This window comes from Condylostylus longicornis, unplaced genomic scaffold (genome assembly GCF_029603195.1).
Source record: "Condylostylus longicornis isolate FDR11 unplaced genomic scaffold, ASM2960319v2 ptg000098l, whole genome shotgun sequence".
Classification (NCBI taxonomy): domain Eukaryota; kingdom Metazoa; phylum Arthropoda; class Insecta; order Diptera; family Dolichopodidae; genus Condylostylus; species Condylostylus longicornis.
The window spans coordinates 2,041,283-2,058,324 of NW_026578066.1; the positions used below are offsets into that span (position 1 = coordinate 2,041,283).

Here is a 17,042-nt window from a genome sequence, read left to right on the forward strand (position 1 = left end):
GCTCGTGCAAAATTTTAAAAAATTTTCAATTTTTTGCCAAGGTAGGTGGTCGTGCAAAATTTTAAAAAATTTTCAATTTTTTGCCAAGGTAGGGGGTCGTGCAAAATTTTAAAAAAATTTCAATTTTTTGCCAAGATAGGTGGTCGTGCAAAATTTTAAAAAATTTGCAATGTTTTGCCAAGACAGGGGCTCGTGCAAAATTTTAAAAAATTTTCAATTTTTTGCCAAGGTAGGGGGGTCGTGCAAAATTTTAAAAAATTTTCAATTTTTTGCCAAGGTAGGGGGTCGTGCAAAATTTTAAAAAATTTTCAATTTTTTGCTAAGGTAAGGGGTCATGCAAAATTTTAAAAAATTTTCAATTTTTTGCCAAGGTAGGGGCTTGTGCAAAATTTTAAAAAATTTTCAATTTTTTGCCAAGGTCGTGCAAAATTTTAAAAAATTTGCAATGTTTTGCCAAGGCAGGGGCTCGTGCAAAATTTTAAAAAATTTTCAATTTTTTGCCAAGGTAGGGGGTCGTGCAAAATTTTAAAAAATTTTCAATTTTTTGCCAAGGTAGGGGCTCGTGCAAAATTTTAAAAAATTTTCAATTTTTTGCCAAGGTAGGGGGTCGTGCAAAATTTTAAAAAAATTTCAATTTTTTGCCAAGGTAGGGGGTCGTGCAAAATTTTAAAAAATTTTCAATTTTTTGCCAAGGTAGGGGGTCGTGCAAAATTTTAAAAAATTTTCAATTTTTTGCTAAGGTAAGGGGGGTCGTGCAAAATTTTAAAAAAATTTCAATTTTTTGCCAAGGTAAGGGGTCGTGCAAAATTTTAAAAAAATTTCAATTTTTTGCCAAGGTAGGGGGTCGTGCAAAATTTTAAAAAAATTTCAATTTTTTGCCAAGGTCGTGCAAAATTTTAAAAAATTTGCAATGTTTTGCCAAGGCAGGGGCTCGTGCAAAATTTTAAAAAATTTTCAATTTTTTGCCAAGGTAGGGGGTCGTGCAAAATTTTAAAAAATTTTCAATTTTTTGCCAAGGTAGGGGCTCGTGCAAAATTTTAAAAAATTTTCAATTTTTTGCTAAGGTAGGGGGTCGTGCAAAATTTTAAAAAATTTTCAATTTTTTGCCAAGGTAGGGGGTCGTGCAAAATTTTAAAAAATTTTCAATTTTTTGCCAAGGTAGGGGGTCGTGCAAAATTTTAAAAAATTTTCAATTTTTTGCCAAGGTAGGGGGTCGTGCAAAATTTTAAAAAATTTTCAATTTTTTGCCAAGGTCGTGCAAAATTTTAAAAAAATTTCAATTTTTTGCCAAGGTAGGGGCTCGTGCAAAATTTTAAAAAATTTTCAATTTTTTGCCAAGGCAGGGGGTCGTGCAAAATTTTAAAAAAATTGCAACTTTTTGCCAAGGTAGGGGGTCGTGCAAAATTTTAAAAAATTTTCAATTTTTTGCCAAGGTAGGGGGTCGTGCAAAATTTTAAAAAAATTTCAATTTTTTGCCAAGGTAGGGGGTCGTGCAAAATTTTAAAAAATTTTCAATTTTTTGCTAAGGTAAGGGGTCGTGCAAAATTTTAAAAAATTTTCAATTTTTTGCCAAGGTAGGGGCTTGTGCAAAATTTTAAAAAATTTTCAATTTTTTGCCAAGGTCGTGCAAAATTTTAAAAAATTTGCAATGTTTTGCCAAGGCAGGGGCTCGTGCAAAATTTTAAAAAATTTTCAATTTTTTGCCAAGGTAGGGGGTCGTGCAAAATTTTAAAAAAATTTCAATTTTTTGCCAAGGTAGGGGGTCGTGCAAAATTTTAAAAAATTTTCAATTTTTTGCTAAGGTAAGGGGTCGTGCAAAATTTTAAAAAATTTTCAATTTTTTGCCAAGGTAGGGGCTCGTGCAAAATTTTAAAAAATTTTCAATTTTTTGCGAAGGTAGGGGGTCGTGCAAAATTTTAAAAAATTTTCAATTTTTTGCCAAGGTAGGGGGTCGTGCAAAATTTTAAAAAATTTTCAATTTTTTGCCAAGGTAGGGGGTCGTGCAAAATTTTAAAAAATTTTCAATTTTTTGCCAAGGCAGGGGGTCGTGCAAAATTTTAAAAAAATTGCAATTTTTTGCCAAGGTAGGGGGTCGTGCAAAATTTTAAAAAATTTTCAATTTTTTGCCAAGGTCGTGCAAAATTTTAAAAAATTTGCAATGTTTTGCCAAGGCAGGGGCTCGTGCAAAATTTTAAAAAATTTTCAATTTTTTGCCAAGTTAGGGGGTCGTGCAAAATTTTAAAAAAATTTCAATTTTTTGCCAAGGTAGGGGCTCGTGCAAAATTTTAAAAAATTTTCAATTTTTTGCCAAGGCAGGGGGTCGTGCAAAATTTTAAAAAAATTGCAACTTTTTGCCAAGGTAGGGGGTCGTGCAAAATTTTAAAAAATTTTCAATTTTTTGCCAAGGTAGGGGGTCGTGCAAAATTTTAAAAAAATTTCAATTTTTTGCCAAGGTAGGGGGTCGTGCAAAATTTTAAAAAATTTTCAATTTTTTGCTAAGGTAAGGGGTCGTGCAAAATTTTAAAAAATTTTCAATTTTTTGCCAAGGTAGGTGGTCGTGCAAAATTTTAAAAAATTTGGAATTTTTTGCCAAGGCAGGGGGTCGTGCAAAATTTTAAAAAATTTGCAATATTTGTACCAAGGCAGTGGGTCGTGCAAAATTTTAAAAAATTTTCAATTTTTTGCCAAGGTAGGGGCTCGTGCAAAATTTTAAAAAAATTGCAACTTTTTGCCAAGGTAGGGGCTCGTGCAAAATTTTAAAAAATTTTCAATTTTTTGCTAAGGTAGGGGGTCGTGCAAAATTTTAAAAAAATTTCAATTTTTTGCCAAGGTAGGGGGTCGTGCAAAATTTTAAAAAATTTTCAATTTTTTGCCAAGGTAGGGGGTCGTGCAAAATTTTAAAAAATTTGCAATTTTTTGCCAAGGCAGGGGGTCGTGCAAAATTTTAAAAAATTTGCAATATTTGTACCAAGGCAGTGGGTCGTGCAAAATTTTAAAAAATTTTCAATTTTTTGCCAAGGTAGGGGCTCGTGCAAAATTTTAAAAAATTTTCAATTTATTGCCAAGGTAGGGGGTCGTGCAAAATTTTAAAAAAATTTCAATTTTTTGCCAAGATAGGTGGTCGTGCAAAATTTTAAAAAATTTGCAATGTTTTGCCAAGACAGGGGGTCGTGCAAAATTTTAAAAAATTTTCAATTTTTTGCCAAGGTAGGTGGTCGTGCAAAATTTTAAAAAATTTGGAATTTTTTGCCAAGGCAGGGGGTCGTGCAAAATTTTAAAAAATTTGCAATTTTTTGCCAAGGCAGGGGGTCGTGCAAAATTTTAAAAAAATTGCAATTTTTTGCCAAGGTAGGGGCTCGTGCAAAATTTTAAAAAATTTTCAATTTTTTGCCAAGGCAGGGGGCGTGCAAAATTTTAAAAAAATTGCAATTTTTTGCCAAGGTAAGGGGGTCGTGCAAAATTTTAAAAAATTTTCAATTTTTTGCCAAGGTAGGGGCTCGTGCAAAATTTTAAAAAATTTTCAATTTTTTGCCAAGGCAGGGGGTCGTGCAAAATTTTAAAAAAATTGCAATTTTTTGCCAAGGTAGGGGGTCGTGCAAAATTTTAAAAAATTTGCAATTTTTTGCCAAGGCAGGGGGTCGTGCAAAATTTTAAAAAAATTGCAATTTTTTGCCAAGGTAAGGGGGTCGTGCAAAATTTTAAAAAATTTTCAATTTTTTGCCAAGGTAGGGGCTCGTGCAAAATTTTAAAAAATTTTTCAATTTTTTGCCAAGGTCGTGCAAAATTTTAAAAAATTTTCAATTTTTTGCCAAGGTAGGGTGTCGTGCAAAATTTTAAAAAATTTTCAATTTTTTGCCAAGGCAGGGGGTCGTGCAAAATTTTAAAAAAATTGCAATTTTTTGCCAAGGTAGGGGCTCGTGCAAAATTTTAAAAAATTTTAAATTTTTTGCCAAGGTAGGGGGTCGTGCAAAATTTTAAAAAATTTTCAATTTTTTGCCAAGGCAGGGGGTCGTGCAAAATTTTAAAAAATTTTCAATTTTTTGCCAAGGTAGGGGGTCGTGCAAAATTTTAAAAAATTTTCAATTTTTTGCCAAGGCAGGGGGTCGTGCAAAATTTTAAAAAATTTTTAATTTTTTGCCAAGGTAGGGGGTCGTGCAAAATTTTCGCTCAAAATCCGTTAAAATACGTGTTAAGAAAAATTTGATTGCGTGAGGTCGGGATATAAAATTTATCATTAATGAAAAAATCAATTTTTAAATTAAATTTAATAATACTTACAACTTCTCCATCATCACCAAAATCCAAAAATAACATACGATTACCATCATCTGCTGAACCTTTTAATTTATCAAATGAAAATTGTAATATAGTTTTTGGTGGATTATTATAACCACTACCACTTTCTAATAATGAAAAACCACGATTTAAATGTACAACTAATTGACACGGACGTCCTTGATATAAGCAACGAAATAAAAATTCCCTTTGATAATTAACTGCATTATGACTACCTTGAACTAATGAACGTGCCCATGCAGCCATATCACGATGTGTTTCAGAGCGTAACCAATATATAAGGACACCACGAGTTGTACCACAACGTACACAAAATACTGTAGTCTGTTGGCCCTGAAATATGAAAATTTCATTATACAAATATTATAATAAAACAATATAATTTTAAATATGGTTATACATAATAATATGTCGTTCAATATTTAAAAATTAAAATATAAAATAAATTTAGAAGAAATATATTAGAAAATATGGGAAAAATACAAGTTAAGTAATAAAAAAAAATGAAAAAGGAAAATTTTATATTGTTGCACGCTGACATAAAAAGGTATAACAGTTATATACTACAAATAAATGGTTATTTAAAATAAATGGTTAGTTACAAATGATTTGTTCTTGATTATTTTTTATGGTAACGTATATAGAGATTGTGCAATGGAAACTTACATATTGTGGGTCGAACGTTATAATTTTTTATCGAAAAAAATAGTTTTTATTATTTAAATAAGAAAGTCGATAACATTTTTTCTGTTGGTTCATTATTTGAGGCAACTTACGATTTCAAGTAAGTACTAAGAAAATATAAAAATTTCAATTTTATTTTCGGTAAAGACTCACTTTCTGAAATTCTAGAAATTCTAAAAATTCTAGAATTTTTTATTTTATCTTCAAAAATGTAAAATCAATCCTTTTTAAGGCAGCGGCTTGCTTCCCCTAGCGCGGTATACTATAGTTAAACTTTAGAGAAACAAAATGGCCGTTCAAATTTACCATTATCTAAAGTCCTTTTTTTCCAAATTTTTGATGTCGTTTTTCTTCTAACGAAATAGTTCATTTCGTTAGAAGAAAATTTTTTCCATCTCCACCCCCACTCAAGTTATCGCCTCTTGAAATTTGTAAAATTTTAATTTTTGAAATAGAATATTTTTGAAAGCAGTATTTTCATTCAAGTGAAAAATGCTACAATACAAACCATTGGTTTGACCCAACTTTATTATAGTTACAATTAGAAGGTCCTGAGGATAGCGTTAAAGATCCCAAAAATATAGTCAAATATAAATTTTCTTGAAAAATCAGTTCAATCGAACCTAAAGTATAGGACTAGGCAAGCGAACAATCTATAGTAGATTTATATTAGTCGAAATTAAACATGGAGATATAAAATATCTCCGAATATAAATTTTCATGACATTAAAAAATGGGAATTCTACAAACAACAAACATTAGTGTTAATTTACAGCAACGCTGTACAAAAAGACATTTTTTAATTAACATTATATTTTTATAACAAAATTATGTTTCACGTTTTTCAAATCTGACATTAGTAAACCTTACAAATATAGCAAAAGATTAATCCATTTTTAAATTAAAAATAAAAATAGTGAAAATGATGATTAAATGTTGAAAATTGAAAAATAAAAGAATCCTCCAAATGTGTAATAAAAAAATAAAGTCGCAATATTGCATGTTGCATGCAATATACGAACACAATTTTTTTTGAGAATGGCTATGGGAAACTTCCGATTCTGCTATACACAAAACAATTTTCAAAATAGAATTTTATTAAATCAAATTCTTGTAGTTCTCAAATCAATAAAAAAAAATACAAGTATAGGGAAAAAAAAACAGATGATAAATAAAAAGGACGTTAACTGAAAATTCTTAATCAGCTCAAATTAAAAAGGCAAAAAAAAAAAAACAAATATAAAAATAATGAACCTGAAACTTCCCTTTACTCCGCAATATTTCTTATCAATACGGGAAATAATTTAAAAAAAATGTAAAAATAAAAAAAAAATATATAAAATAATAATTAATAAAAAAGCAAGGATGTGAAAATGTAAACCAGAAAATAAACCAACCAGAAATGTGATTAAAGGGTACGGAAACGGACACTTATATTAAAAGAGAACAAGAAAATAAAACAAATAAAGTAAAAAATGGATGAAAGGAAAAAATAAAATTGATCAAATTAATGCTATGTATAACAGCACGTTTCACTTTAGCAAAATGAATGTTACATGCTTAAATCATATAACATTGCATGCTTACAGAAGGAAAGTACTCCTATTTCATTGCATTTGTTTGACAGGATAAAATTTAACTAGAAAATAATATACTACTAATATCGAATTATAAGCTATAAATTTGACAAATTATCACATTTTGTTTTTCTAAATTTTTACTGAATTTCTACGGAAATAATACTGCTTATAAATTTATGAGCAGGCAGTATAAAAAGCAAAATTTTGATTCAAAAGCTATGGTTTTCTTTCGAAAATATAAAAATTTATATGTTGTGTTTTAGCTCTCTCTTAAATTAAAATCGCATAAATAAAAAGACTAGTCACACAAAACGAAATTAATAAATCTTTTTATTTTTTATTTTTTCGCAAATGTACTTAAAGGACACATTAATAAATTTTCAATGCGGGAAAAAGAAAGATTTACAAGCCAATAACAAAAAAAAAAAAACAAAAAAAAAAAAACATATTCTTTCCTCTACTCTTCAATGTCACGATGTGGAGGAGAATGAAAAAGGAAATAAAAAAAAAAAATTTAAAAAATTCTCCTTTTTTCCGAATTATATTTACTTACATTAAGAGATGAATTATTTCCAGCACCAGCTAAACGTGTCGATGCTAAAGGACAACTCTCAAGTGGTCGACTCCATGCCTCGACTGACCATGGTGCACTTTCATATATTCTGAAAAAAAAAAATTTGTTTTTTATTTATTTTTTTTTGTTTTCGTATCAATAAAATATTAAAAAAGAAATACAAAAAAAAAAAATGGGATTTCGTAACATATCCCTTATATTCTCTCTTAAAAAACAGTGAAAAAAATAAAGAATTGTTTAAAGGACACATTAATAGTGTTACCAATAAAAAAGTTTAAGAAAATCGAAAAAAAAAACTCACTCAGGTAAATAAATTAAAAAGTGAAATGTTGTTTTTGTTTTTCTTTGTTTTAATACTTTTTAATTAATTATTAAGATGGGTACCTTAAGATGGGTAGTTTTCATTAATATTATTTTACTTAATGCTATAAAATGTTGACTGGACAAAATAATTAATTGATTTTATAATTTAAAAAAAAAAAATATTTATTTCGAAAATATTAATATTGAATATTTTAATCAATGGTTTTAAGTCAAGTTGTTTTTAAGGCGTACTAAACCTAAAAATATATGCAAGTTGGTATTTATATTTTCACTTAGACTATTAAAATGCAAAATAGTACTATAAAAAGCCTTTTAAACTACAATTGCCTCAAAAGAATGGAAATTATTCACAAAAAAAAAGTGAAATTCTTTTGATCCGTAATTTGGTAAAAATCAAATTATTATTTCATATTCACGGACTTTGTAACCAAGGGATTCATATTTCGACTATGTTGGTCCGAAGAGACGAAATACATTCCATAAATACTAGTAACAAGAACTTGTTACACACTAATCGTAAAAACATAGCGCACCATCGAAGTTGTACTTCAATGCATTTAGCAATCAACTTCTATAACAGTCTTGATAATGACCGGAAACTCTTCAATGTCCTACACTTTAAAAGAGAGCTAATGAACGATATGTTGAGTCAGTATAATGGCATTTATTAATGTAATTTATTATTGTTTTCTTTTTTAATTCTTGGTACTTAATTAACTTCACAAGAAGTACATGTACGATACTTAGGTATAACTAGTAAGCTATAATTAAGGGCTGATTTTGTGTATTTAGAATTTGAAGAAATTCTAGTTGATACAAAGAAATTTTTTTTTTCAAAACATTTTAAACATGTGTGTTAAATGCTTTTAAAATTTACGTACGGTGACTTCAATAATGCGCTTACAACGTAGATTTTACAAAGTATCACAAAATTTATTAAAAACTGTTGACATTGTACACTTTTCGTAAATGTGTTCTATACGTAATAGATACGTAAAATAAAAGTAAATCGGATAGCGAAAAAATCGAGCACACTTTTCTTATACACGCTATATAAATGTTGCCAGAAATAAGTAATTAAATAAACTAGTATATATTTTTAGCAGTAAAGTGCTAGTTATTAAGTTTTTCTCCTAAAATGCAGTATTAAAATGCTATGTTTTTAATGATGTAGTAACTTTTGTTGAAAATTAACATTTGCACAGAACTTTAAATTGAATTTTTCAAACAAATGTCAAAGTATGTATTAATATTATAAAAATTGTATTCCAAAATGTACATATTAAAAGCTTTAGCAGTTTTTTTTTACAATATAATGGTACCGGTACGGTAGTACAATTGTATTTATACCGTACTTAAACTTTTTATAAAGCATTGAATTATTGAATTAATTTCCACCTTACTGAACTGCTATGCATTCATGTAAAATTATTTCTATTTAGTTTTTTGAAAACCTTTTCATATAATTTTTTACTTTCTTAAATAATACAAGTTACAATTTTATTCGTTTGTATTTCAATTTTAACTATGTATTTATCACCCATCTTTTACAGTGAAAATCTATAATATTAACTATATTTCCAGGGTGAAAATATAAAATCAATCAAGAATTTTTCCTCAGCGGAAATTTAATATTAAATTTCTTATAAGATCCTACCATTTACAATTTAAATAATTGTTTTTTTTTATATTTCAAATACTTATCATAATCATTCTTATTTATGATTTAAAATATTATCGAACGTGAACAATTGCCATAAATTCAAAACACGTTCATATTAAATATAATATTGAAACTTTTAAATTAACTACTTTACTTGACATTCATAAAACATAATTTCCTGCTACATTGAAAAAAATATTTTTCCTCAATTTAAGCTTAACTAAAATCAATTTATTTCAAACTTAATGTAATAATTCACTATCAAATATTTTAATAATGCTTAATTTTTCTTTAATATTGAAACTACAAGAAAAAAATAAAATATAATTCAAATTTTTTTTTTTGTCACCTGATACAATTTAAGGATAACATTATTACAATTGTACAATATTCAATTTAAATTCATATTTAAAATATATAAAGAGAATACAATAATATTTCGGATTTATTTCATTTATCCTATAATGATTAGTGTGACATTCCAATATTTTTTTTTTTGTTTAAAGTACCAACCTAAATTCTCTTTCTGTTACAGCTACAAAAACTGGTTGCCATTTATCATTTTCTTCTGAACTTTCTGAACTTGATCTGCCACTCTAAAATAAAAAACAGAAAAAAATTAAAGGATTTTTATATAATATGGAGAGGAAACATAAGAAAATAATTTAATAATTAATAAAATTCAATATTTTTATATAAAAATATTTAAGAGAGAAAGAGAGAGATTTAAAAATATTTTATACATTATTTTTGTTATCAAAAATATGATTTACGATTCGCAAGAGGAAAAAGTATCAGAATTCAGAATGTGCCATAAAAATTAAAAAAAAAAAAAAAAAAAAATTTACAGGAAAAAAAATATTTTTTTTTTTTTGATTTATTATTTAAATGAAAAATGATGTCAGAATTTATTGGAATGCATCATATAGCATAACAATTGGTTACAATAAATTTCTTTCTCTTTTCAGGTATTCAGGAGTATTGCAAGTACTCCAAGTAATAAGGTTTCAAGTGAAAAGAATTTTTATATAGTTGATGCCAGTTGAAGTATACATAACTGGATAAATTTTAATGAATTGTAGTGTATAACTGGATTTAAATTATAGTGAAATATTATTTTTATTAATAATAATAAATAAAATCCTGGTCCAATTAAAAATTACTGTTAACTAAAATTGAAAGAGAACAAAGTTGTGTCAAATCAATCGTTTGTAATGTAGCACTTTTCCCTTCAACAAGTGAACAAACAACTGTTTTTAGAAATAATCTAGTTATGTACTACATTATTAAAATTAATTTCATTCATATACGAATATATTTCAAAGATTGCATACATTTAGAATGATCATAGCATGCAATCTTTGAAATAAAATAAAAACAAAAATAAAGAGGAGTTAACATAATGCTCAAATTTAAAGGTTAATTGCCCGAGTTAAGAAAAATAATTATATCTTTTAATGGTATGACATTTACCGTTAGCTTTCTACATTTACAGAAATTTGGAAGAGCTTGACAGTTTGGGAAATATAAGATGCCAAAAATTCAAATTTTACAAATTTCAAAAAGCTTGTAAACTTGAGAAGGAGTGGAGATGGAAAAAAATTTTCTTCTAAAGAAATGAACAATACTTAAAGTTCATTTTAGACTCCTACAACGATATAGGTCTGTAGAGAAAAGAGAAAAGCGATATTAAAAATTTGTAATTTTAAAATACGGGTTTTTGATAACGGTAATGAGTGAAACTATTAAGCACTTCTTTCAAAACTTTTGTGGAAAAGTGCTAAAAAGCAGCTAAATTATTTCAAATTATAAGGATATAGTTGTTGAATACGTTTATTTCATAATAAAATATAAATTTTGTAATTCAATGGCAAGATTAAATCGATTAAGATTTTAATGATTTTTCTTAATTAAATGCTACACAACAATGCCTTAATATTATTTGTTTAAGTTCCTTTTAAATCCGCAACACTTCATCTTAGATTCAATAAAATTTTCACTTTGCTATCATTTAAGAAAAGGATTCAAATAGAAGAACTAATAAAAATTAATATTCTATAATTTGCAAAATTTATCTCTTAGATTAAGAAACTGATGATTCATTACCAATGCAATGATATTCCAATTTTAAACTTATTATATTACAGTAAATATATTATTATTAAAACCAACATTCATAATGATCCCCATGACACATTAAATATGTGTCACAGAATAATATTATAATAACCATGTAATAAAAAATCATGATATTAAAATTAAAAGCACGTGCAAAATAAAAACTTTATTTTTTTTGAATTTTTAAAATTTTTCTTTTCAATGAAAAAACTTTTTCTACACCACACCAATTTAATTTCAATAGAGCATAGAGGGGCGTGTTGTACTTTTTAAAAATGCGATTTAAAACTATAATAGTAAGAATAAAAATAAAGAGCGAGAAGCATTTTAATATTAAAGTAATTTTCTCTTTTTTTTGTTAATGTTTATATGACCGTGTACTCTTCGTGTCATGAATTCTCCGATTAAAATCGAAATGTCGTATTGATTATGTGAAAATTATGCACGTGATCGGAAATTTTCTTCACATTTCTTAAAGAATTTTTAATTTTGTTACGTTATTTCTTATTGTAACGGGGGTCCCCATTTATTTGTAAAATAAAATTTTTTTTTTAGTATAAAAGGTAAAAGTGAAGTGAAATTTTTATTAAAAAAAAAAATCATAAAAAAAATTTCCGTTTCTGTTCTTGGGTTTGTCCCTTTTTTATTGGTTTTTGTCTGTTATTCTGTAATATTAACAAAAACAAATTCTTTTTTTATAAAGAGAATTTTAAAAGAATTCAAATATTCATATTTAATGTGGAAATTAATGTGAAAGAATGAATTTTGAAATATGTTTGCGCTAGGCTAAGAGGAGTAGGCTTAAAAACTAGTAGTATGGTTTATACCAGCTAATGGTTTATAACATATCAGATTCTTTTAGACTCTTCGTCCTTTTTTTGAGTTTTCAAGTCATCATACTGTAAAGTTGTATTTTCGGAGATATCACGTTTTTAAATTTCCACAAAAATCTTACCCAATCATATATTTTTCATTTTTCTGAGCGTATTATAAAAGCAAATATGTATATGTCAAAGCCACGCAGAAAAAAAAAAAACAAATTAATGGCTTATTCATTTATGAGTTTCCAGCTGCACTGGACATATTTACCATGTATCAACAATTAAAGTACCTCTATTGAAATTTATTACCGTATTTTATGCCATAATCTAATATGCATGTAATTGCAAAAATAAAGAATAAACTTCGATTATAACTTACATGCAAGTAATCTATAGGAAAATCGAAAAGTAATTTTCTAAAATACACTTCAAAAAAATATGTGCAATCTTTAAGCACTTTATAATGTAAAGTAAGTAATTTATATCCGAATTATACAGACATATATAGCAAATGTCATTTTGTACACTTATAATTTCATATTTTTTAACATTACGGCTTATATTTTACTTTTAAGGATATGGTATATAAGTTGGTTTCCATATAAGAGTAAAACTGGTAAAAAATAAAAACCTGCATGAATATAAATGCAAGGATATACGTACGTGCATATGCATAAATAATAATATTTGCAGTCGTATTAATAAAAAACAGAAAGTGTATAAGGTACAAAAAGAACGGAAAAATGAAATCAATTCAAATTCCACTTAAAAGGTTAGAAAAATTCCGATTTCCATATTTAAGATATAAAGTACATTGGGATGATAAGAACCACACAAATAAAAAAATATTGCCATAAGTTGGATGCAAACAATTCTTTTTATATACTTAATATGTATGCATGTATGAGGCATTCAAGAGGATTTTCCTCTATGTTTTTTTCTTTTTCATTTCTTTTATACTATAGATTATTAAGAAGTAAATCAGAAAAATATTTAACCAAAAATAAAAGATAAAAAGAACCTGTTTTAAGTGTTCCATTGCTTTTTAATAATTTGCACATTTTCTTTCTATCTTTCTCTATCTAACTCTCCCACCTATATACAATATATTTTATAATAAAAAAATTTAATATATATAACATATACCTGATCACTTCCACCTATTCTTCGACTAAGCCAACCAATGTGTTTTAATTCTCCAATTATGTTGACAAGTGCACGATTTGCATCGTTAAGTGCTCTTTGTGTACTATTTCCCATAGCTGAATGTAGTGCATTAAACCAGATCAATGCCTCTTGAGAATCAGTTGCACGTAATATGCATGAATGGATACCATCAGGTGAATGTAATTCGATGCAACGATTTTCTGGAAAAAGAAAAAGTAAAAAAAAATTATAGTATAAAAAGTTAAGAAAATCATAATTTTTATATATGTGTGAATTTTATAACTAGCATTTCTATGAGCAATGAAAAGAACAAAAGAAAAGGCCTCATGAAATTTTAAATGTTATTGGTAGAAAAAATTGTAAATTTATCCAATTTTTTTTTTTATTTAAATCTCATAGTCAATGTGTTTAACAGTTTAAAACTGTTTTTGTCATATCTTTGTGGTTGTCGTCAAGTCCTTGACATAAATATCAACTATCAACTGAGCATAATTGAAATGATCATATGACATCTTGTTAAAATAAAGTGAATTTTACAGATGAATTCTCTATATTTTATTCAATTTAATATTTTATATACGCGACAAGTTTCATAAAGAGTATAAATATGCTAAGTGACTACTGAATCAATTCCATATACAATTTTTCAACATTTTGTTTTTACCAATAATTTCACTGAGCAATATTTCTATAAAATGAAAATATTTTTACGGAATATGCTTGAAATAATTTGGAATGATCGTTTTCTTAAAGCTTATTAGAAATGCAACAGAATTTTGTCGGGCCACCGCAGTGATGGTATAATAGCTAAACAAAAGACAAGTAACAAGACAATAATACTATAATATAACAATTCTATACTAAAAAGTTTAAATGGTTTGCGTTTGAAATAGGTTTGAATCTACACTGATTGTGTGACTAAAAAAGACGCGCATCCACCTAAAATAGGTGAACCTTCACCTATTTAGTGAAATTATTGACACTTATACAGCCTATTTTTATACTTCATCACGGTCGCCGAACGTTATATACACTTTTTTCACGTTGGTTACTTCTTGCAAATGACGCTTCCGATTGTGATCTGATTTTTACTTAAATTGCAGAAATTGTGCGAATCATAAGATGGTCCATAACATTTAATAACTTAATTTAACATTAAATTTATACTTTAGTTCCAATTTTCAATTTTTAATTATTTTAAAACTCACCACTATATTTGACTCTATATGTAAGGTTTTCATCAATGTTTTTGGGGGAAAAAAATGAGCATTCATTAAATTTTTAAAAATCCTGATATTAATAACTTTCCTTTATGAATGTTTACATAACTCTTCATTTTACCTTTATTGTCATTCAGTGTGTTATTATTATTTTATATTTAAAAAATATGAATAACCTTCCAACTTTATAGTTTAATAATTTATGAAGTTTTTCAAGTGTTGAACTACTTGAATTTTTTTTTTGTTTTCTTTTTTTTTTTCAAGTACAACGTTTAGTATTAAAAAATTCTCAAGAGGAATTTATTCTTATGTTTTTTTGTTTTTGTTTTGTTTTGTCAAAGGAATCCTTAAATTTTTAATAATGACTGTTATTTAAGATAATAAATGTTGTAGTTTAAACAGAGTGTACCCTATAGTGGTAAGTAGAAATACATAACAGCGTGTAGATATTTGTTAGCATAAAAAAAAGGTTTCTATATTGCAATCAGTTTTGTTAACAGTTTTCCAACTTTATTAAAATTAGGGTATAATTTTGGCTGTGTTAAATATAACGGTACTTTTAAATGTACACCAGAAAGGTGGTGCAGTAGGCTATTTAACAAGCATGCAACGAACCTTGTATCACTTTTAGTTCACATATGAGATCATTTAAAAGACTATTTTTTGAAATTGTTTTGAATTAACGCTATATTTCAATGACGTAATATGACAGCTATCCAAAATTTTCGAAATTTCAGAAAATCTGACATGCGTTCCTTAATTTTGGTAATAAAACTTAAAAGTCCTTACTTCTTTAACCGGTTACGACAGAGGACTATTTTTTGGAACAATTTTCTTCCTCACTAACAAAGTTTTATACACTATTATATGCCAATGCACCATACTATAGAAAACATCCTGTACATATATGTATATCCTTTTTGAAAAATGAAGTTTTTTGTTTCAAAATATTCCTTTAAGAATTATATTTCTTTTTTCTATATGTATAATTATATACATACGTATACATATACTACTATAATATTATACGCAAATTCCATATTACAAGGTATATTTTTGTTTTTCCTCCTCCATCTTTATTATTAGGAAATTTTTTTTTGTTTGTTTTTCAAAAACAAAAAGTTTAAATCTCTTTTGGACTATAAACTTTAAAATGAATATAAAATACATTTTTTAATATAGTTGCATAACATCAAAAATGAGAAGCGCTTTCTTCTACTTTACTACGAGCATATACAAAGGGTTCATATTATTTAAATTATAATTTGTCACTTAATGATGACTACTCTAAAATATTATTATATACAAGTATTTTAGATATTCAAACAACAATATGTATATATATACAATTGCAATTTCTAAAGAAATAAGAATGAATGAGTTTTTACTCCACATTTTTTTTTTGGTTCTTCTTTTAAGTTTATTGAAAAATGAAAACTAAAAATTTACTATAAATATAATTATTTCAAGCTTAACATACTCGTGTATCTAAAACTCTTTTTATCTCTGATTATAACATTCACATATATATAACATTATGCAGACAAAGACAATAATGTTCTCTTATACATATTTTATATTTTGTATAAAAGAACAAAATGATTTGTTTCAGTCCCTCTTTGCAATGGAAAATGAATTTCTATTGTTGCCTTATTTATTTGTACTCTCATCATACATCAAGTATAACAACAATTTTACCGGAAAATTGTAAGCAAATGTTATACTGTTGTATTCAGTTTTTGGTTTTTAAATTTTTCTTCTATTGTTATTGTTATTGTAATTTTATATTATCATCTCAAGCTCTGAGCAAAAACTGATTTATTCTCTTGGTTATTTCTTTAAAATGAAAATACAAAAAAAAAATGTTAGTTGAAAATTTTCCCGTAAAATAACGTTGCATTGAAAATTTTTGTAAATTTATTGAAGATAGTAACTAATAGGACACCCCAAAATACGGCCAATTTCGGGTTTCAATGAGAAGTGACATTTTGCTATAATATCTAAGAAGTGACATATAGTATAATAGCAAGTACGCACAGGAAAAGAGAGAACAGCTTAGTTTATAATCGGTATTCTCACCTTGTACTAGTCTCGACCTTCTCATAACTATTCAGCGATTACAGTCGAAGATTACAGTCAATTTTGTAACGTAATGATTTTCCAAGAATACTTATTAATGCCACACTATTCGCTTAATAGTGTGTTTGATATACAAAAGCTGACACACTATTATTAAATTACTAAGAAACAGCAAAATTTTCTAAATTTTTGTTTATTGTTGTTGTCTCATATTTGAATTCAAATAGTTGCCATAAACACGAAAAGCTCAGGAAACAAAACGAAATATCCCCATCTTTACAATTTACCCTATGGAGCGAGTACGAGAATACAGATTATGACAAACAAAGCCAAACGAAAAAAAAATTAATAAATAATAATAAAATACATACATAGCAAGACTTAAAATCAGAAAAAGTGAAAAACTGAAATGAAATAATAAATTAAAGGACCAAAAGGATTTTTCTTTTTCATTTAGTTATGCTACCAGTATTTAGGTTTTTCCTTTCTTTTTGCACTTTGCTTTTCTTCTTTTCC

The 17,042-nt window shown here is 26.8% G+C and overlaps 1 protein-coding gene across 1 annotated transcript in view; it reads right to left on the reverse strand.

Annotated features, from left to right (window-relative positions):
* Positions 1 to 17,042, reverse strand: part of LOC129613936 (beta-1-syntrophin) — a 169,786-nt gene that overhangs the window by 36,067 nt on the left and 116,677 nt on the right. Inside the window, exons 5-8 of the mRNA XM_055528281.1 lie at positions 13,207 to 13,427; positions 9,635 to 9,717; positions 7,114 to 7,222; positions 4,279 to 4,629 (exon numbers count right to left, since the gene is read on the reverse strand). Coding sequence (XP_055384256.1) covers positions 4,279 to 4,629; positions 7,114 to 7,222; positions 9,635 to 9,717; positions 13,207 to 13,427 — 764 coding nt within the window. The remainder of the gene's footprint in view (positions 1 to 4,278; positions 4,630 to 7,113; positions 7,223 to 9,634; positions 9,718 to 13,206; positions 13,428 to 17,042) is intronic.